The sequence below is a fragment of the Ochotona princeps genome, chromosome 13, assembly GCF_030435755.1.
Source record: "Ochotona princeps isolate mOchPri1 chromosome 13, mOchPri1.hap1, whole genome shotgun sequence".
Taxonomy (NCBI): domain Eukaryota; kingdom Metazoa; phylum Chordata; class Mammalia; order Lagomorpha; family Ochotonidae; genus Ochotona; species Ochotona princeps.
In genome coordinates this window covers 43365532-43387260 of record NC_080844.1, presented here as the reverse complement: position 1 = coordinate 43387260, position 21729 = coordinate 43365532, and the positions used below count along the sequence as shown (strand labels likewise).

At 48.0% G+C, this 21729-nt stretch overlaps 1 protein-coding gene across 7 annotated transcripts in view; it reads left to right on the top strand.

Moving 5' to 3' along the window:
* The window catches only part of ARHGAP19 (Rho GTPase activating protein 19), a 70224-nt gene that overhangs the window by 9681 nt on the left and 38814 nt on the right, over positions 1-21729 (top strand). The window contains exon 1 of one of the 7 annotated variants that reach the window (XR_009246466.1): positions 7666-7832. The exons of 1 other annotated variant lie outside the window; for it this stretch is intronic. Coding sequence is in view for 5 of the 6 variants with exons in the window: in XM_058671191.1 (XP_058527174.1) it covers positions 7777-7832 (56 nt within the window). In the remaining variant the exon portion in view is untranslated. Of the gene's footprint in view, positions 1-7665; positions 7833-21729 lie in introns of those variants that run through there. 5 more of the 7 variants (XM_058671191.1, XM_012925434.3, XM_058671190.1 and 2 more) reach the window with 5 other exon arrangements.

Sequence of the window (21729 nt, the reverse complement as noted above, 5' to 3'; positions counted from 1 at the left end):
CACTAATCAGACAACCATGGAGACCTAGAAATGCAACAGATGTAATATGGTAATCTGAGACACAGCTGTTGGGTCCCCACTAGGTTTTGGTATTTCCTAACCCAAATAACCGTGTGAATACTCTTTCTTTCTCTCTCTCTTCCCTTTCTTTTTTTTTTCTTTCTATCTTTGTTTCTTTCTTTGATGTATTTATTTAATTGAAAAGAAAGATTTATAAAGAGAAGGAAAGACAGGGAGGGCAAGATCTTCATCTACTAGTTCATTTCCCCACTGGCTACAATAAACAGAGCTGAGCTGAGCTGAAGCTGAGAGCCAGGGGTTTCTTCCAGGTCTCCCACAAAGGGGTACAGGGTCCCAAGGCCTTGGACCATCCTCCTCTGCTTGCTTAGGGCATAAACATGGAGCTGGATGAGAAGTAGAGCAGCCAGGACACAAATTGCTGCCCAAATGGGATCCCAGCACGTGCAGGAAGAGGCTTAGTTCATTGAGCCATGGTGTTGATCCCACGAGATAGCTTTTCTGCGGGAGCATTTGACTAAGTGGTTGAGTCACTGCTTGCTGGGAAGCTCATGTCTCATGTCAGGTCTCAGTCCACCTGAGCAGATCTCTATCCAGGGTGTGCCCTGGGAGGTAGCAGGCCATGGCTCAAGTACTTGGGTTCCTTTGGGTAATGAGCCAGCAGACGGAAAATTCCTTTCCTTCTTGCTGTCTCTCTGTCTTTCAAATAACATGAAAATTAATTAATTATTAAAAAGTCCTTTAAGTTCGTCTGTTCCTCACATATTACCTTTGTATTTAATTCACCCTAAAGTGTAAGTGAGTGAGTAAGGCAGAACTTTCTTCCTCTTCTTTTTTCTTTTTAAAGATTTATTTATCTATCTTTATTGGAAAGCCAGATTTACAGAGAGGAGAGACAGAGAAAGATCTTCCATCTGCTGGATCACTCCGCAAGTGGCTGCAAAGGCCAGAGCTGAGCCAATCCAAAGCCAGAAGCCAGGAGCTTCTTCCAGGTCTCCCACATGGGTGCAGGGTCCCAAGGCTTTGGGTCATCCTTGACTGTTTCCCCAGGCTGCAAGCAGGGAGCTTGATGGGAAGTAGAGCAGCTGGGGTATGAACAAGCACAGGCAAGAGGAGGACTTTAGCCACTAGGCTATCATGCAGGGCATTTCCCCCACCCCTTTTTAAAAATTTTATTTATTTTTACTGGAAATGCAGATTTCCAGAGAGAAGAAAGATCTTCCATCTGCTGGTTCACTCCCCAAATGGCTACAATGACCAAGCTGATCCAAAGCCAGGAGTCAGGAGCTCCTTCTTGGTCACCCACGTGGGTACAGAGCCCAAATGACTTGGCCCATCCTCTACTGCTTTCCCAGGCCACAAGCATGGAGCTAGATTGGAAGTGGAACAGCAGGGTCTTTGAACTGGCAAGACACCGATGTTGTAGGCAGTGGCCTACATCCTGTGCCTCAACTCCAACCCTAGGACCAATTCTTTTTTTTTTTTGCTTTCTGATATTGAAGGGAAATCTTTGAAGCCAACTCTGAACCCTCTGCCTAGAGGACAGAGAGGCAGGGTAAGCCATGGAGCCACTGCTGACCTTCGTCCTGCTTGCTGGTAACTACACAGAGACTACGTGCAGCATGCCTCTCTCTACCCAAACAAGCTCAAGGTGAGTGGGTTACAGCAGTTGAAAGAACAACCATTAGGCTTCAGCTCATGCGACCAAGGAGATAACACTCAATGTAACAGATTCACCTGCACTGGTGGCTCCTCCACGTGATATTTATGATGACTGAAGCGTCCCACCAGCACCTGGGGCCTCCTGCCTGAGCTTTGGACTGGTTTTGATGAAAGGGACTGTAAGTTTTCAGTTCAGACTAATTGCTCTGTTTGCAGACTTTCCCTTTGACTGTACAAGGTCTGAGACCACTCCATGCTTCCCCAGAGCTGGCTGTCACTTCAGGCCTGGCCATTGGGGAGTCCCTGCTAAGGTCTGCAGCTCATTCAACTGCACTGCCCAATTAACTGGGCTCAGTGAGTGCCTGGAGATGCTGAGCTCCTCAGCCTCCCCACCACTGCCATGCACTTGGACAGTAAGTGCTGTGGGTCCACTGAGTCAGCCTGTTGCCTGTGATCCATCTTTTCCCAGCTATCGTTCTCGTGTTTTGGGGAAATGACTCCAGGGTTTTATCTTGGGAAACCTTGAACTCACTTTTAGCTGCGCAAAACCGGGTCTCCTTCCCTCTCACTCATTCAGTTCTTTTTCCTCTTCTGTCACTGCCCCCTACTTTTTTTTTTAATTGTTAGAGAATTATTTGAAAGGCAGAAGGAAGAGTCCGAGGGAGAGATCTTCTGTCTGCTGCTTCATCTTCAAATGGCTGCAATAACCATGTAGGCATCTGAATAAAGCCCAGAAGCCGGGAGCCCAGAACTCCATCTGGATCTGCCATGTGCGTGAAGGGAACTCGAGCACTCCCAGAGCGGGCATGACAGGAAGCTGGAATCGGAAGCAGAGTTGGAAGTTGAACTCAGGTACTTTCCTATGGGTTGTTGATGTTCCAAACTGCACCAAATGCCTGTTCTAGATTTTTGGCTTGTAAAAACAATGCTCATCTTATTATTACTGACCCCAAGTTCTTATAGATTTATTTATTTATTTTTCAAAGTTATGGAGAGGATTGAGAGAGAAAAAGAGAAAGAGAGAGAGAGAGCACAAAATCTTCCATCTTTTGGTTCACTCCCCAAATGGCTGCAATGACTGGGACTGAACCAGGCTGAAGCCAGGAGCCAGGAACTCCATTTAGGTCTCCCACATGGGTTTAAGCGGCCCCAGTACTTGGGCCATCCTCTGTTGCTTTGCCAGATGCATTAGCAGGGAGCTTGATTTGAAATGAAGCAGCTGGTGTCCATGTGAGACGTCAGCTTTGCAAGTAGTGGTTTAACTCGCTGCACCATGGTCCTAGGTCTTTCGCCTCAGTCGCAAACAGAAGTGAACAGGAGGCTAGCATGCAACTCAGACAACGTCTACTGGGGGCTTATGTTGGAATACAAAGGAGCTGGCGCAGTGGTTGCGGAGTCCTGGTGGCTCTCCTGAGACACAGGACACTTCAGTTTGCACCTAGCTTCACGTTCTCTGCAGGCATCGCTGTCGCTGCATTACACACTGTGTTTTAAATGGCCGTGTGGCTCACAACCTCCATCCCAGGAAGCTCACGTGTTGGCAGCATTTGGCTATTCTGTGCATGTGTGCCTGTTGGGCAAGTCTGTTTATAGGGTTATACATAGCTATAGGGGTTCTTTTTTGGTCAGTCTGGAAGCTCCTTGCTTGGATGAGTTTGGAGCTGGAGCTGGAGAGGTCAGGTCAGCAGGGGTTTGAATATGTGAGTCCGGCTTCTATCCTGTTTCTTTCTCTCACCACACTCCACACTGATGCAAGTTTCAGAAATGACTGATGCGCACGTGATGCCATAGACATCCGCTTTTAACGAGGACAGGGAGGAAAAACAAGAATAAAAGCAGGCACCAGAGATGCATGTAGAGCCTGCAGGTTCTTTGCCATGCTGAAGGACATGGCTAGAGGTCCAGATCATGAACACATCCTTTATTTGTTTTCTCTCCCATCTCTGGCCTTTTCACTTTCTTTGAAACCTCTTTTCCCCTCCAATGCGAACACCTGAAAGTAGAAAGAGGATTAGAACACCATTTCTGGGACTGGAGTTGCAGGTTGTGCTGTAGAGGGTTCAACTGCCCTTTGGGACACCACCATCTCATATGAGTGCCAGGTCAAGACCTGGTTGCTCTGTTTCAGATTCAGTTCTCTGCTCACGGCCTGGGAAAACAGCAGAGGATGGTACCAGGCCTAGGCCCCTGCACCCATGTTGGAGACCTGCAGGAAGTCCCTGGCTTTGGACTGGCCTAGCTCTGGCCTTTTTGGCTGTCTGGGGAGTGAACCAGTGTTCTGTCTTTCCCTCTTTCTCTGTAACTCTGCCTTTCAAATTTAAAATAAATAAGCAAATCTTAAAAATAAAATACCCACTTTTTTTCCCATCTGGTATAGTAGACAGATTTTCAGTGGCATTTGTGGCCAAGTCAAATCCATGCCCTTGCTTTTGACCTGACAATCCAGGCCTCCTTCCGCTTTCCAAGCTTCTGAGTTCCTAGGAATCTTTTTTTTTTTTTTCTAGGAATCTATTTCTACAAGTGTGACATCTTGCCTCCCTAATGCGGAGCCATCTTCTGTGTGGGTGACATGTGTTTCTTTGGTCTCTGTCCTAAGCTCTGTGAGGGCGGCAACTGCTCACCTGTGACCTTTTGTTCAGCCCGCCTGTGGGAACAGAGAGGACTTTCTGAACCGCCTGGAGTTCCTGCCCTGCCAGGGCGCTTAGCGGCAGGCTGCCAAGCTGTCCAGAGATAGTGGGAGGACAGCCCCGGGGCAGCCGTGACACCCTGGGCGACACCTGGTGTGCAGGCACGGCAGCTGAGGGTGTGTTTCTACAGTGTGACATTGGCTTTCAATCAGACTTACAGAGGAGGGGGCGGGTTGGAGGAGGAAGCCCCCTTGATCAAACTGCAACAAGTGTAATTGGAGGGTCCTTCTCACACTGCAGCTGAGACAGATGTGCAACCTGGGGGCATTTAGCTTTCCCAAGTGTCTTCTCATGGCCTGGAATGTTTATCTAGTCTTAGTAAGTGCCAGACATTGTGCTGAGTTCTCTAATCTGTCAACAATATCGCATGTCAGTTGTTATCCTTATATTCTAGAAGAGGAAACACAATCAGAAAGCTGAAGTGGCAGGTGTCCTACAACTGCAAGTGACAGACCCAGAAATTTAGTCAGGTGCAGGTTTGCCCGAACCCAGAGTTTAACTAGGGCATACAAAAATATGCATGTTCTGCATCCCCAGTGAAGTAGCGATAGAGAGTGCTGTTGTTTTTCCAAATGCAGTGGTAATACTTCCAATGTTTTCCAGGGTCTCCTCTCTTGTAAAAGCCTCTAATTCAATCAACTGTTTGCTGGATACTGTCGGAGCAAGATAGAAACTCATTTACACTTTGGAAGAAGGGTAGACTTGAAGCCTTGGTTTCCTGCTTTGAATACTATACACATGAGGTTAGCATAATGCAATTAATACAGCTTGGACTTTTCAGCGCTGTCCGAAATTCCACACAAATTTTTATTGAATTTTAGGTTTCTTTTCATGTATTTGCTCAATATAGATGATTTATTAAAACTAAATGTGGTTTTATTTGGACACATTTATCAAACCTTGAACATGGATTGGTTAGTGGAAAAAAATCCATTAGCACATATGATTTAACTTTTTGGATAATCAAGTTGAGGACTTATTTATATTAGTTCAAAAAATATTTGTGGAACTGCCACCACAAGCCAGACACCATGGGGTAAAAGCTGGATGGAGTGTCTGCCCATTTGTGGTGGGAACCCTCCCAGGAGAGAACCAGTCACACAGAACAGCTACGTAATTAGACCTTGTGAACACAGTGATGAGGTGAGAGTATCGAGTTGTCTGTGAAAATTTAGTTGGGGCTCCATGAAATCTCTGAGCCAGTGACATTTAAACAGGCTTGAGAGACCAAGTAGAAAACAGGCCATTGGCAAAAGTCCTGGGGCAGTTAGGGTTGGTGAAGAGAGTGAAGCACATGTGGGCAGAGCTTGATGAAGCAGAGGTAAGTACTGAGAGAAACTCAGGGAAGCGAGAAACAGAAAAACCCTGGAAACACACAGCAGCTAATGCAATAGGAGTGTACCTCATTTTTTTGTTATTATTTTAAAAAATATTTATTTTTATTGAAAAGAAGGATAACATTTATGAAAAGAAGGAGACACAAAGATCTTCCATCTGTTGGCTCATCCCTCCCCCCCCCCAAATGCCTGCAATGGCTGGAGCTGTCCTGAACTGGAATCAGGAGCCAGGAGCTTCTTCCAGGTCTCCCATGAGGGTGCAGGGGCCCAAGGACCTGCAGGGAGCTGGATCCTATATGGGATCCTGGAGCTCGGAAGTGGAGGATTACCCAGTTGAACCATTGCGCAGGCCCTAGGTAGGTACTTCAAAAAAACCAACACAGTTGGGCATCCGGCCTCGAGTTAAGACCTGGAGATCCTAGGATGGACACCAGGTCCGGTGCCTGATGCCAGCTTCCTGCCAGTGCAGACACTGGGAGGTGATCATGTCATCCAGTTCCCGCTACAACGCAGGAACCCAAATAGAGCCTGAGCTCCTGGATCCAGTCTGGCCCAGCCCTGACCATGGCAGGCCTTTGGGGATGTGAACCAGCAAGGGGAAGCTCTCTTTTTTGTTTCTCAAATAAAAAAATTCATGGAAAACATGTACTAAGAGAAAACTAGCTATGGACTTTATTTATTTATTTTTAATACAAAGTCAGATACACAGAAAGGAGGAGAGACAGAGAGGAAGATCTTCTGTCCGATGATTCACTCCCCGCAAATGGCTGGAGCTGAACCAATCCGAGCCTGGAGCCTGGAGCTCTTGCAGGGAGCCGGATGGGAAGTGGGACTGCTGGGATTAGAACCGGCGCCCATATGGAATCCCAGTGTGTTCAAGGCGAGGACTTTAGCCGCTAGGCCATGATGCCGGGCCTTAGCTATGAACTTTAAACATTTTAAACAAGGGTAGGCTGCTGGCGAGATGACTCAATTGGCTACATCCTCCACTTGCAAGTGTCAGGATCCCATACAGGTGCTGGTTCTAATCCTGGCTGCTCAACTTCCCATCCAGCTCCCTGCTTGTGGCCTGGGAAAGCAGCTCAGGATGGCCCAAATCATTTGGGCTCTGCACCTGCGTGGGAGACCTGGAAGATGCTCCTGGCTTCGGATGGGCTCAGTCCTGGCCCTTGCAGCCATTTGGGGAGTGAGCCAGCAGAGTGAAGATCTTCCTTTCTCCTTCTCTCAGTAATCTGATCTGCCTTTTCAATAAAAACAAGTAAATCTTTAAAAAAAAAATTTGCACACTGCAATAAATTTCTCTTGATCCCATTTCCCACATAACATTAAAAAGTGCCTTAAATCTTTTAACCCTCAGTAGAATTCTGCCTGTGAGGTAGGGAGGGCCACTGTGGTGGGTCCTGGCTTCCGGGCATGTCCCTTTCATAAAAAAAAATAATAATAAAATTTTTTTTTAATTGTAAAGTCAGATATCCAGAGAGGAGGAGAGACAAAGAGCATGATCTTCTGTCCGATGATTCACTCCGCCGATCTGAAGCCAGGAGCCAAGAGTTTCTTCTGGGTCTCCCATGCAGGTGCAGGGTCCCAAGGCTTTGGGCCGTCCTCGACTGCTTTCCCAGACCACAAACAGGGAGCCGGATGGGAAGTGGGGCTGCCAGGATTAGAACTGGAGCTTACATGGGATCCCGGGCGTTCAAGGAGAGGACTAGTGCCGCTAGGCCACGCCGCCGGGCCCAAACCCGCCCGTTTTTAATTCTCTGATTTATAGACCAATTGAGCTTAGGCTGGGGATTTCAGCCTGGAGTCTACAAGTCAGCTTAGGTCAAGTTGAGAGACTTAAGTTGCCAGGGGGTTTGGAGAATGGGATCCGCCCTATCGTTTTTCCGCCCGGGCTGGGGGCGACCAATGACGGTTAATTATTTGAATAGACCAATGATAGCATCAGCTGGTCAGTTTGCGGAGGGGCGGTGGCGTTATCCAATCGCATGAAAGACAGGGCAACATTTTAGCCAATCCGAAGGCGCGGGGCGGGGCCTGAGGCAGGGACCGGAGAGAGGCGTTTGCTGACGAAGATGGCGACCGAGGCGCAGAGTGAAGGGGAGGTGCCAGCCAGCGATTCCGGGCGGAGGTGAGCCAAATGTTTGGTCCAGCTGCCTAGGAAACGAGGCCGTGGGCTGGCCGCGCCGCCGCCCTTCCTTAGGTCACGGTGACCCGTCGCCTGGCCATGGTCCTCGCCTCCTGCGGTTGTGGCACGGGTCGCACGGGCTGGGGGCCTGCGGCGTGTGGTGGGGTCTCCACCCTTGGGGCCGCTGCTGCCCCTTGGCGGTCTGCCCGCGGCCGTGACGGTGACAGCGCCGCCCGCCTTTGCCCCGAGAGCCGTTTCGGGGATGAGAAGCCGCAGCCCGGTCGCTGTGAAGGGAGCCCCTGAAGCCCTACAGCGCTTTGCCTCTGTCCTGAGGCGGCCGGCCGGAGCGCCGGGGCCGCAGCGGCCGTGGGAAGAGGGACCACGTCCCCGGGCTGGGGTGTCAGCCGCTGTCAGCTGCAGGTTCTTCTGCAAGTGAACGTAGTTATGCCAATTCCAGGACAAGGGGTTGAACCTGGGGGCGCCACCGGCTTCCTTTCCCCAGCACCACAGGTGGGCTGGAGCCCTCAGTCTGCGCATTTCCTCTTGTCTTAGATACTGACAAGTTATGTTTCTTAAAGGCAGAATGACGGTGAGCCTGTTCACGTGGCCTCAGGGACAGTCGGTGTGTAGGTCGGTTTGGCGTGTGCTTTGGGGTTAGTGTCCCGAACAGGGGATCCCAAGAGTCTTGGGAAACTGGAACTGGGCGGTTGAGTAGGTTTCCTGCCTCCGCTTTGGAGCCGCTGGTGGACGCTTGACCTTGTCGGGAACTGCAGAGAAGTGTCCCTCATCTAGTCCCAGGATCCCTAATTGTGATGAAGGTTTGAGGTGCTGATGAAATGCCTCCGTATAGCCGGGGAGTTTGAATTCCTTTTCTGGGTACTGCTAACGGAGTTTAAATTTGACAGGTGTGGTGACATGATCAACAGCTGTTCAGACAATCTCATTTGGACCTGAAGCGCTCTCATCAAGTGTCCCAAAATGGGAGAGATGAGTTCGGGATTTCTTTTTTGAAATTCGTTTGAATGAGAGGTGGCGACACAGACCCAGCTCTGGTCTCCTGCTTTATTCCCAGGTGTCTACAATGGCCTCAAGGAATACAAGCCAGGTGGGAGGCAGGAACCAGTTCCTGAAGCCGCTGTCACTGCCTCCCAGGGTTGGAGTCAGTAGCCAGGGATGATGGGACCCAGGAACTGCTAGGTCGGAAGTCCACCCCTGTAAGGGTTTTTTCCTAAACTTTTTGTTCTCTACTTTTTTTTAAGATTTATTCATTTTTATTGGAAAATCAGATGTACAGAGAGGAGGAGAGAAAGAGAGGAAGATCTTGCATCCATTGGTTCACTCCCCAAGCAGCCGCAATAGCTGGAGCTGAGGCAATCTGAAACCAGGAGCCAGGAGCCTCCTCCGGATCCTCCACATAGGTTCAGGGTCTCAAGGCCTTGGGCCATTCCCGACTGCTCTCTCGGGCCAGAAGCAGGGAGCTAGATGGGAAGCGGGGCCACCAGGATTAGAACTGGCGTCCATGTGAAATCCTGGCACATTCAAGAGAGAACCTTAGCTACTAGGCCGTTGCGCTGAGCCCCTGTAAGGGTTTTTGTGTATAGCTAGTGCTTAGATTTGTTCTGGTCAATAGTAATAAAGTCTTTGCCATTTCTAAGGCATGCATTTTTTTTTAGATTTATTTTCATTTTATTACAAAGTCAGATAAACAGAGAGGAGGAGAGACAGAGAGGAAGATCCTCCGCCTGATGATTCACTCCCCAAGTGAGCCGCAACGACTGGTGCTGTGCCGATCCGAAGCAGGAGCCAGGAACCTCCCCCGGGTCTCCCACGCGGGTTCAGGGTCCCAATGCATTGGGCCGTCCTTGACTGCTTTCCCAGGCCACAAGCAGGGAGCTGGATGGGAAGTGGAGCTGCCGGGACCTGAACCGGCGCCCATATAGGATCCCGGGGCGTTCAAGGCAAGGACTTTAGTCACTAGGCCACGCCGCTGTGCCTAAGGCATGCATTTTGTGGAGATAAACACTTTGTGAATTCTTTTTTTGACCTCAGATTTTTTTTAAAGGTTTATTTATTTTTATTGGAAAGGCAGATTTACAGAGAGGAGAGACAGAGCGGAAGACATTCCATCCAAGTGTATGCAATGGCCAGAGCTAAGTCGATCTTCAGCCACGAGTTTCTTTGGAGTCTCCCACGCGGGATAAGGGTCCCAAGGTGCTGGGCGGTCTTTGACTCTCTACAAGCAGGGAGCTGGAAGGGTAGTGGAACAGCTGGGGTAGGAACTGGTGTCCATATAGGATCTTGGTGCATGCAAGGCGAGGACTTTAGCCACTTTAGGCTATTGTGCTAGGCCCAAACTTTTCTTTTCTTTAAAAAATATTTTGTAATTAATTTGTTTAAAAGGCAGACTTAGGAGAGACAAGAGATTCTATCTACTGGTTCTCCTTAACAAATGGCTGTAATGGCCAGGACTGGTCTTGGCCAAAGCCAGGAGACAGGAGCTTTGTCTAGGTCTCCTACATGGGTCTTCATAAGTACTTGGATCACCTCCCATGCTTTTCTTAGGCCGTTAGCAGGAGCTGAATTGGGAGTAGAGCTGCTAGGAAATACCTCTATAGGATGTCAGTGTTGTAGGCTGTGGGTAAACTCACTACACCACAATGCTAGCCCCTGACATTTGCTTTCCTAATGTTCTGTTGGTGCTGGGGTTCCTTATATTCCATAAAGAGGAAAAAAGAATGGTGTGTCATGGTCAGGTCAGCACATTTTTGACTGATGCTTGGAGAATTTGTGATCACCCATTTAGTAGTCTGTTTTTCTGTTTCTTCATCATCATTATTATTTTTTTTAAAGATCTTTATTTTATTACAAAGTCAGATTTACAGAGAGGAGGAGAGACAGAGAAGATGATCTTCTGTCCACTGATTCACTCCTCAGGTGACCGCAATGGCTGGAGCTGAGCCGATCCAAAGCCAGGGGCCCAGGGCTTCTTTTAGGTCTCCCACGTGGGTACAGGGTCCCAAGGCTTTGGGCCATTCTTGATTGCTTTCCCAGGCCACAAGCAGGGAGCCGGATGGGAAGCGAGGCCTCTGGGACACGAACTGCCATTTATTTGGGATCCTGGCTTGTTCAAGGTTAGGATTGTAGCTACTAGGCTACCGCACTGGGCCCTCTTTTTGTGTACTTTTTAACCTTAGGTTTATCTTCACAAGTGATCACACTGGGTTTGTAGATGTTCTCTAATGTGTTCTCTAAGAGATAGGCCCTTGTTTCTAAGTTCTTGTTAGACATGTTCAGATTATTTCATTTTGTCGTAATACATATATTCATTCAGCTGTCTGCCACAACAACCAGGTCTGGGTCAGGCACAAGCTGAGAGCCATCTCACAAGGCCCCCCAGCCCTGCAGATACCACAGGTGGGTCAGTCTTCCACCCTGTCAGCACCATCAGCCCGTGGCTTTGGGACTTCAATGTCTGTGTGGATTGGGCAGCCCCATCCTGTTCTAATGGCAGTAGGTCGTGAGGTATGCAAGAGCAGGCGGAGAAGCCACACCACCTGTGCTTGCTGCCGCTGCTGGAGGAAGAGACAGTGGGTGCTGCTGGAGCGTCAGATCCATGGAGCTGTGGACCGTTGTGGGGAGGGGTGAGTGGTTGGCATTTGTTGTCCTATGCACTGCAAGCACCCCGCCTGCCTTTTCTTCTAATCTTTGGTTGCAGCATTTATGAGGTTATGAATGTTAAAGATAGTGGTTGCTGGTTGATTACGTAGGTCTGCTGAGAATAGCTGTGTTTGTTGTTATTGCACGTGCACTGTTTTAGCTTTAAGTTGAGTTTGGAGAGACTCCAGGCTGACAAGAAGCCAACTGATAAATGCAAATTTGTTAATCTGCATGAAGGCTATACCAGATATAAATTAAGTACATATTACTGTGAAATTAGAACACAGGTGGGTGAGCCGCCTGCTGCCTCCCAAGGAGGATTATTAGCAGGCTGAATGGGAAGTGGAGTAAGAACTCACACCCAGGGCTGATGAGGGCTGTGGAGATCCCTTACTGTGCTTAATTGCTAGGTTGCAACAGCTGTCCGTGAGCCTTCTTGTTTTGGTTAGTACCACAAATACTTTTGAGTATACCCTCTGGGTGTTTCAAATGAACCCTCTCAACTACAACTTTACTGTCTTTTTTTTTTTTTTTAAGATTTACTTATTTTTATTGGGAAGTCAGATATACAAAGAGGAGGAGGAACAGAAAAAAAGAACTTCCATGCACTGATTCACTCCTCAAATGTCCGCAATGGCCAGTGCTGAGCCAATCTGAAGCCAGAAGCCAGGAGCCTCTTCTGGGTTTCTCATCTGGGTGCAGGGTCCCAAGACTTTGGACTGTCCTTCACTGCTTTCCCAGGCCACAAGCAGGGAGCTGGATGGGAAGTGAGGCCTTCAGGTCATGGACTGGAACCCATTTGGGATCCAGGCGTGTTCAAAATGAGGACTTAAGCCGCTAGACCATTGCATCGGACTCTGTTAACTGTCTTGGGATGGGTCGTTTCTGTAGGTGCTGGGGCACATCTATTTTTTGTAGGATGTAGAAACCACATGGTAATTTAAACAAACATTCTGGGGCCAGTGCAGTAGTTCAATTGGCTAATCCTCTCCCTGTAATTGTGTACATGTGTATTGGCACTGGTTCATGTCCTGGCTGCTCCACTTCCCATCCAGCTCCATGTTTATGGAGGGGAAAGCAGCAAAAGATGGTCCAAAGCCTTGGAACCGTGCACCTGCATGGGAGACCCAGAGGAAGTCCCTGGCTTTCAGCTTTGAATCAGTTCAGTTCTGGACATTGCTGCCATTTGGGAGTGAACCAATGGATGGAAGATCTTTCTGTTTCTTCTCTCTGTAAAATCTGCCTTTCCACCAGACTGGGTTGGACTGCAAAACACCCAGCAGTTCACATGAGGGCTGGGAGTAGGTCAGCCTGGGTTAGGCTGTTGTACTCTCCAGCGAGAGCTGGAACTGGGGTTGGACTAAGCTGAGCCAGACTGTAGCACCTCCTGGCACACACAAGATCTGGGGCTAGGAGTGGACCTGTCGGCACTCCCCTGCTTGGCTAAGGCTCCCACGTGTGAGCATGAGAACCAGCACTGGGACAGACTAGGGTCAAGGCAGCTGTACCTGTCAGTATGTGTATGGTCTAGGTCTGGGGTCAGGTCAGACTGAGCTAAGCTGCAGCACTTATGGGAGTACACAAAAGACAGGATACAGGACAGACCCACTAGGCACATGCCTGGTTGGGATTATTGGGGGTTGCCCTGACTATGCCTGTTGCAACCATTGGTGTGTGTGAAAACTGGGGCTGGGGTGGCCTGGGCACCTGGAAGTTCACATGAGAGAATGTGCTCAGGGAGAAACTGACCAGGCAGCTGTACCCACTGGTATGTGCATTGGCTGATGCAGGTAACGGACAAACCTGACCCTTTACTGGCTGGGTACACAAGTCAAGACTGAGCTCGCCCTAGGCAAGGTTTCTTGGCGACTCCCCAACTGGATTATCGATCTCAAAACTCCAACCACAGGGAAAATCACAGGATATGTGGTCTGACCTCAGAGTGTGGGTACTGGGCCTCCTGAGTTGCTGAGGATAGCATGCCCAGATGCATACAGGGGACATGATAGCCATCTAGGCCAGCAGAGGGTGGTGAGTGTCTCATTAGAGGTTGGAAGGCAAAACAGGTTGGATCACGCTCCTGGCCAAGTTTTGTACCATGTTCTATGGGCCTATGGATGCTCTAAGGTGGACTTGGTCAGCCAACAAACCTTGGAAAGATTTTCTCAGTTCTGGTGTGACGAAGCCAATGACATCTCAGAACTATCTGAACCATTCAAGTGACACCCTTGGAATCCATTCACTCATATACGTGTCTCTAAGGCACTGTCAAATGACTATCTCCCCATTCCTGGGTGCTGATGCAGTTTGACAGCAAGGAGTGGTCCCCACTCCTTCCCTCCCTGCAGACACAGGAAAGAAAAAGAATTGAAACATTTGTCCCACCCATCTTCCTCCATGCCTTGATCCTCCCCACCCTAATTGGAGACCCAGATATATTTATATATATCCCTCTCAACTATGTAAACAATATTAAAAATAGGGCCTGACATGATAGCCTAGTGCCTGGAGTCCTTGCCTTGCATCCACTAGGACCCCATATGGGTGCCGGTTTGTGTCCTGGCTGCTCCACTACCATCCAGCTCCCTGCTTGTGCCCTGGGAAAGCAGTAAAGGACATCCCAAAGCCTTGGGATCCTACACTCCTGTGGGAGACCTGGAAGAAACTCCTGGCTTCTGATCAGCTCAGCTCTGGCCGTTGTGGCCATGTGGGGAGTGAACCAGCAGATGGAAGATCTTTGTCTCTCCTCTCTCTGTAAATTTGACTTTCCAATAAAAATAAATAACTCTTTCACAAACATATTAAAAATTTAAAAAGGTAAAAGTCTGACTTTCCCATAAAACTAAATAAATCTTAAACAAGATAAACATTCTGTGTGAAGTTGTTAACTGTCCTGGGATTGGATTAGCAAGGGATTGAACAGTAAGAAATAAAGCATCTCTAAGGAGCACAGAAAGGAACCTAGATGGTGGTGAGGAGGGAGCACCGGTTCACGTCATGGCTGCTGTTTCCCAGCTAGCCACTGCTATATGCCTGGGAAGGTAGTGGGAGGCAGCGCAAGTACTTGGGTTCCTGCCACCCATGAAAGAGCCTGGGATGAAGTTCCAGACTCCTGGCTTGGCCTGACTCAGCCCTGGCTGTTGTGGCTGTTTGGAGGGTAGGCCAGTGGATGTAAGATCTTTCTTTTTGTTCCTCTCTGTGTTGCTTTGCCTTTCAAATAAATCAATCCTAAGAAAAATGAAAAGAATATAGAGCAGATGTCAGTATTCACTGAGCTGAAATGTGCCAGGAACGGGCGCCCCAGGACAGAGAACAGGCACCTGGTTGTTGCTGGTGTGGTTATGGCTTACTGAATGGCAGAGGAGTTGCTGGAGTGACATTTGCCAGAAGTCCACTGTTTAAAATGTGGGGTGGTGGGCCTGGTGCAGTAGCCTAGCCGCTCAAGTCCTTATCTTGCATGTGCTGGGAACCCATATGGATGCAGGTTTGTGTCCTGGTTGCCCTACTTCCCTTGCAGATCCCTGCTTGAGGCCTGGGAAAGCAGTAGAGGATGGCCCAAAGCCTTGGGACCCTGCACCTGCATGGGAGACCCAGAAGAAGCTCCTGGCTCCTGGCTTCTGACTCCAGGTCAGCTCAGCTACGGCCATTGTGACCACTTGTGGAGTGAATCAGCCTCTCCTTCTCTCTGTAAATCTGCCTTTCCCATAAAAAAAAAAAAAACCTTTTATAAAAACATGTGCAGTGGTGTCTGTGGGGTGGGATGGGGTGGAGGGGTCGGCTGCTGACTTGTGAGTGCTGCTGATTGCTGCGTGTGACAGGCCTAGCACCAGGGAGCTTCCTGTGTGCAGGAGGCTGGTGCCAGAGGAGCCCACACGTGTTCTCTAAGAGCCAGCTGTTGGGCAACTGTCTGTCCAGCAGGAGCTTGGCCCCCTGCAGGAATTTGCCTGGGGGAGATCCTGCTATCAGAAAGGGAAGGGCCCTTCTTCCTGCAGTATCTCCCCAGTGCCCGTTGCTGGTAGTGTTTAACATCGTGCCATCTGGCAAAGGAAACACATTCAACGGCTCCAGCTCTGGTAGAGTGGAGTAGATGGTGATGTGCGAGAGACAGACAGTGAGGCAAACAATCATCTTGTTTCTAAGTTCCATGCCTGCCTTCCCATAGGACTTCCTAGCCCTGTTCTGTGGAAAACTATCCAGACACTGGCAGATGAGATGGGGTGTTGGGGGCAGAAACAAATTGGAAGGGCCAGTACATTTGTCTGGTACATTGATGCTCACAAACTGGTTGTGAGCTTGTACAAGTCTGTACATCCCAGATGGAATGACAGTTGCCTGGAGTGGAGAGGCTGAAGCAAGGCTGCTACATGACATTTAACTTTGGAGCTGTTCTTTATCTGTGTGTTCTTTTTTAAGACAGACTGACGTGTAAGGTATGTAGTGTTATTGCAGTTTAAACTTGTAAGTTCTATTTATTTATTTATTTAAAGATTTATTCATTTTATTACAGCCAGATATACACAGAGGAGGAGAGACAGAGAGGAAGATCTTCCGTCCGATGATTCACTCCCCAAGTGAGCCGCTACGGGCCGGTGCGCGCCGATCCGAAGCCGGGAACCTGGAACCTCCTCCGGGTCTCCCACGCGGGTGCAGTGTCCCAATGCATTGGGCCGTCCTCGACTGCTTTCCCAGGCCACAAGCAGGGAGCTGGATGGGAAGTGGAGCTGCTGGGATTAGAACCGGCACCCATATGGGATCCCGGGGCTTTCAAGGCGAGGACTTTAGCCGCCAGGCCACGCCGCCGGGCCCTATTTATTTATTTATTTAATTTTTGTTGGAAAGTCAGATTTACAGAGAGAAGGAGAGACGAAGCTTTTCCTTCAACTGATTCACTCCCCAGGTGGTCACAGTGGCTGGAGATGAGCCAATCAGAAGTCAGGAGCCAGGAGCTTCTTCCAGGTTTCCCATGTGCGTGTAGGATCCCAAGGCTTTGGGATGTCCTTACCTGCTTTCCCAGGTCACAAGCAGGGAGCTGGATGGTAGTGGAGCAGCCAGGACACAAACTGGTGCCCATACAGGATCCTGGTGGATGCAAGGTGAATTTTTTAGCCACTAGGCTGCTGTCCCAGACCCAACATTAAGTTCTTTATGGGAACTGTTACCTTACCTAAACCATTATGTGTCTTTTTTTTTTTTTTTTTGGAAGAGGTTTATTTATTTTTATTTGAGAGGTAGAATTACAGAAAAAAGGAGACAGAGATCTGCCATCTGCTGGTTCAGTCCTTAAATGACTAAAACAGCTGGAGCTGATCCAGGAGCCAGTAGCCTCTTCTGGGTCTCCCATGTGGATGCAGGGGCCCAAGGTTAAGCATCATCTTCCATTCCTTCCCCAGGCCATAAGCGGGGAACTGGGAAAGCTGCCCTGCATTCAAAAATATATATATATTTATTAAAGTCAGAGAGAGAAAGAGGGATGGAGAAATAGAAATCTTCCATCCATTGCTTGACTTTCCAAATAGCCACCATGGCCAGAGCTGGGCCAGTCCAAAGTCAAGGCCCAAAGAACCTCTTCTGGTTTTACACATGGCTGCAGGGGCCCAGGGCCTTAAGCCATCCTCTGCTGATTTCCCAGGCGTCTAGCAGGCAGCTGGGTTGGATCTAGAGCAGCCCGACCCACCACCTGTGCCACATGGGTTACTAGCACTGCAGGTAGAGGCTTTGCATGCTAGATCACTACACATCCCCTGGCTGATCCAGCTCATGCTGGTGGCCTGGGGAAGCAGTGGGAGATGCCCGAAGTCCTTGTTTTCCTTCATCTACGTGGAGACCTGCGAGAAGATCCCAAGTCCTGGCTGCAGCCAGTGAGGGTAGATCTCTGTCTCTCTCCCCATCTCTCCATAAACTCTGCCTTTCAAATAAATAAATAAATCCTTTTAACAAAGGTAATTATACAAGGGCTCTTCCAAAAAGTTTATGGGAAATGGAATAAAATGATAAATTTATTTTGTTGCAAAAAAAATTTGAAATCTATACATGATTTTCTTATAATATTCATTTCCCATTAACTTTTTGATAATTGCTTGTACTTCTTCAGGTTGTCAGTAATGCCAGTTTATTTACTTCTTGATTTATTTCATTTTAGATGTCTCAAAAGTTTACATTGGGGTGAGCACTGTGGTTAAATGCCACCTGCAACATCTCCATCCCAAATTGGAGTGCTGGTTCCAGTCTTGAGCGCTTCTCTTCTGATCCATCTTCCTGTTAATGTATATGGGAAGGCAGCAGAGGATGTGTTAAGTACTTAGATCCCTGCCACCCATGTGGGAGGCCCGGATGGAGTTCCAGGACCTGCCCTCTGCCTGGCCCAGTCCTGACTATTGCCATTTAGGGAGTGAATCAGCAGATGGAAGAGCCACCTCTTCCCACAGTCTCCAAATCTCCCTTAATTTTTCTCCCCAAAGCTGGTGCAAAAAGATTTGAAAGTTACTTGTGTACTTGTACTATGAAAATAACACTGAAATTCCTGATTTTATTGGAGTTGTGGAGGATTCTTTGCTGACAATATAATCTCCCTCTTACCATTTATCTGAAAGCTGCTTCCTCTCAGAAAAGTAGTCAAAGATTCATGAACCTGTCTTATTCCAACATACTTTAAGTTTTGGGAAATGGGAACTGTGATCTAGTTCTAACAAATTACTTGTAAAGCCATTTTTTTTATAAGACCAAAGTATATTACATACCATTCTAGAGTAAGCTCTTATGTCTGCTCTGGCAAATGACTTATTTTTGGTAAAGATTTATTTATTTTATTGGAAAGGCAGATGTACAGAGAGGAGGAAAGACAGAGAGGAAGATCCTCCGTCCGATGATTCACTCCCCAAGTTTCTGCAATGGCTGGTGCTGTGCCGATCTGAAGCCAGGAGCCAGGAACTTCTTTCTGGGTCTCCCACACGGGTGCAGGGTCCCAAGGCTTTGAGCCGCTTTCGACTGCCCTTCCAGGCCACAAACAGGGAGCTGGATGGGAAGTGGAGCTGCTGAGATTAGAACCGGTGGCCATATGGGATCCTGGCGCGTGCAAGGCAAGGACCTCAACCACTATGCTATCGCGCCGGGCCCTGGCACATGACTTACTAATCATTTCTACATAAGTTCACATATTGAACATTCTTAGCAGCATCCATCCTTTTAATCAGCCAGAAATACTCAATATTCTATGATCCTAACCAAGTTACGTCTAGGATGTGGGCATCCCAAAAGGCATTATGATTATTATTTTTTTTAACATTTATTTTTATTTGATAGTATTACAGAGAGAGAAGAAAAGGCAGAGATATTCCAGCTGCTGGTTCACTATTCTAATGACTGTGCAGGCTGGAGCTGGGCTGGTTTGAAGCCAGGAATCTGGAGCTTTTTCTAGCTCTCCAACATGCATGGCCCAAGGACTTGGGCCATCCTATGCTACTTTCCCAGGCTATCAGCAGGGAACCAGAAAGGAAGTGGAGGAGCCAAATCTCAGACTGGTGCCTATATGGGATGCCTGTACCGTAAGCAGAGTCTTAACCTACTGTGCCACCATGTTGGCTTCCACAAGAGTCATCTTAACTGCTACAGCAAATGTCAATCCCACTGAAAGATTTCCAACAGTAGCTAAAAAGTATAACACGAAAGATGATACAGCATTATTAACTGGCAAATTCATTATAGAGACAATAGAGATTAAGAATTTAGAAATAGGGGCTGGTCTAGTGGTAAAGCAGATTAAGCCACCACCTGTGACACCAGCATTCTATATGGATGCCACTTTGAGTCAAGGCTGTTCCACTTCCAGTCTACCTACCTGCTAATGGCCTGTGAAAGTAGGAAAATATGGCCTAATTGATTGGCTTCCTGCCATCCATGTAGTTACTGGATGAAGCTTCTGACTCCTGGCCTGGGCTTGGGCCTGTCCTGGCCACTGCAGCCGTTTTGAGAGTTAATCAGTGGATAGATCTTCCTCCGTTCCTTTCTCTTTGTAACTTTGTCTTTCAAGTAATTTTTTTATTATTAATTACATTGCATTATGTGACATTGTTTCATAGGCTCTGGGATTCCCCCAGCCCCTCAAGTAAATTAATAAATCTTTAAAAAGAAACAGAGGATGTTAGAAATAGGAGAGAACCTCTCACCCTTACATGAGAGCTGGGATTTGAGGTAAATGCTGAAGTTGGGTAGGATTCAGCTGTGCAGGAACAGAGTGGGAGCGGCAGTGCCAGAACTGGTGACTCAGCAGACCACACATGGTCTGCGATGTGGTACAGCATTGCCAGCCAAAGGAACACTTGAAGATGAACTGTAAGCATCAGGTGGCTGTACCCTCTAAGTGCAACCTAAAGGAGCGCCAAGTTCAGATGTGGTTCAAGAATCGCAGGGTTGATACTCAGAAATATCCCAATAGTAAAGGCTTTGATTAGCTAAGTGGCTAACCCTGGAAATGGTGCTCTCGGCCCGAAGGCCTGGCCTGTGCCAGTCCTGTTTCCCGGGGGTTAGGGATCGGTGGATCTCTCCACCCAGCCCACGAGGTTTCTTCTCAGCAGTGGTCCCCTTTATTCAGACCAAACTGGACTTACCTCATTTCCGACTGCCTGGGACTCCTCTCACCCCTGGACCTAGTGAGGATGACCTGGGTTCCCATGACATCTGGGGACTGCAGGGAGATGGGAGACAAAGATGAGCAGAAATCAGAGGCAGGCATCACGGTTCAGTGGGTGAATGTGCAGTTAAGTCCCAACCTGGGACACCTATGTCCCATATCTGAGTGCCTGGGAACAAGTCACACCTCCATTTTCAAATCTAGCTTCTTACTAACATGCCCAGAAGTAGCAGATTGCCCAAGTGCCTGGGTCTCTACCATTCACCTGGGAGATCTGGATGGAATCCTAGCTACTGGTGAACATTTGGGAGTGAACCAGTGAATGCATGACCTCTCTCAGTCATTCTGCTTTTCAGATCAATCAACCAGTCAATTGATCTGGAAAAACAAAAGATTGGATACTGTTCCTTGAAAACTTACGTTACTACTTACCAATTCTGAACTGTTTTGGGTATACAGAACCTGCCAGTTTAGGTCCTTGGCCCATTTACATCTTCACTTTTATTGCAACTTGTATGATGCCAACTTCAGCATGGTATGTAGAAAGATGGAATAATTTACTTTTTTTTTTTTTGATGCTTGTATGTGTTCCTTACCTAACTGCATTCCAGTAAGTGATACATTTAAACACATTTTTTCCCAAGCCTTCTAGGGTTAGAGAGCAGTTAAGAGAGTGCATGCAGTGCTCACACTGGTAAGCCCAGCTAAGTCAACTTTAAATAGAACTCCTATTTTGATAAGTGCTGCCAAGGTTGTGGTTCTTAGAGAACAAATCAAGTTCAACAGTTCTCTAGGGAGGAAATGTTTAGTTTTGTAGGTATGCAGTTTTGTTTGGAGTCAGCCAAAAGATACATCTGCAGGATACAGAGTTTTTTTTCCCCACTGCTTGAATTCTGCAGATTCATGGGTCCAACATGCCTCAAAAGCAGTCTATAATCGATTTTTTTAGCCGTGGATTCTGTTTTCAGTTTATATCAAGAGTATTACCTTATCTGTAAGAGTTCCATTTGGTGGTATAAGTAGTAATTGTGACTCTAGGAAGATGACTGAAAATGACTGAGAAATTTTCTCTGCTCTTCTGAGCTCTCTGTATGCCCAGCGACTAATCTCTTGGTGCTGGCCATCTCTGCAAAAACTCCTAGGATGAGACAATTATCCTCCTATGACATTATATTAGGTCGCAGTGAAATTGAGACCAAAACTACTTCTGATGCCCTTACGCCTCTTATTTGTCTGTACCCGTAAATGGTAATCTCTTCAGAACTTTCTGGTAAATACATCTTTTTTTTTTTTTGAAGATTTATTTATTTTTATTACAAAGTCAGATATACAGAGAGGAGGAGAGACAGAGAGGAAGATCTTCGGACCAATGATTCATTCCCCAAGTGAGCGCAACGGCTGGTGCTGAGCCGATCTGAAGCCAGGAGCCAGGAACCTCTTCCGGGTCTCCCACACGGGTGCAGGGTCCCAAGGCTTTGGGCCGTCCTCGACCGCTTTCCCAGGCCACAAGCAGGGAGCTGGATGGGAAGTGGAGCTGCTGAAATTAGAACCGGCGCCCATATGGGATCCCAGGGCGTTCAAGGCGAGGACTTTAGTCGCTAGGACATGCCGCCGGGC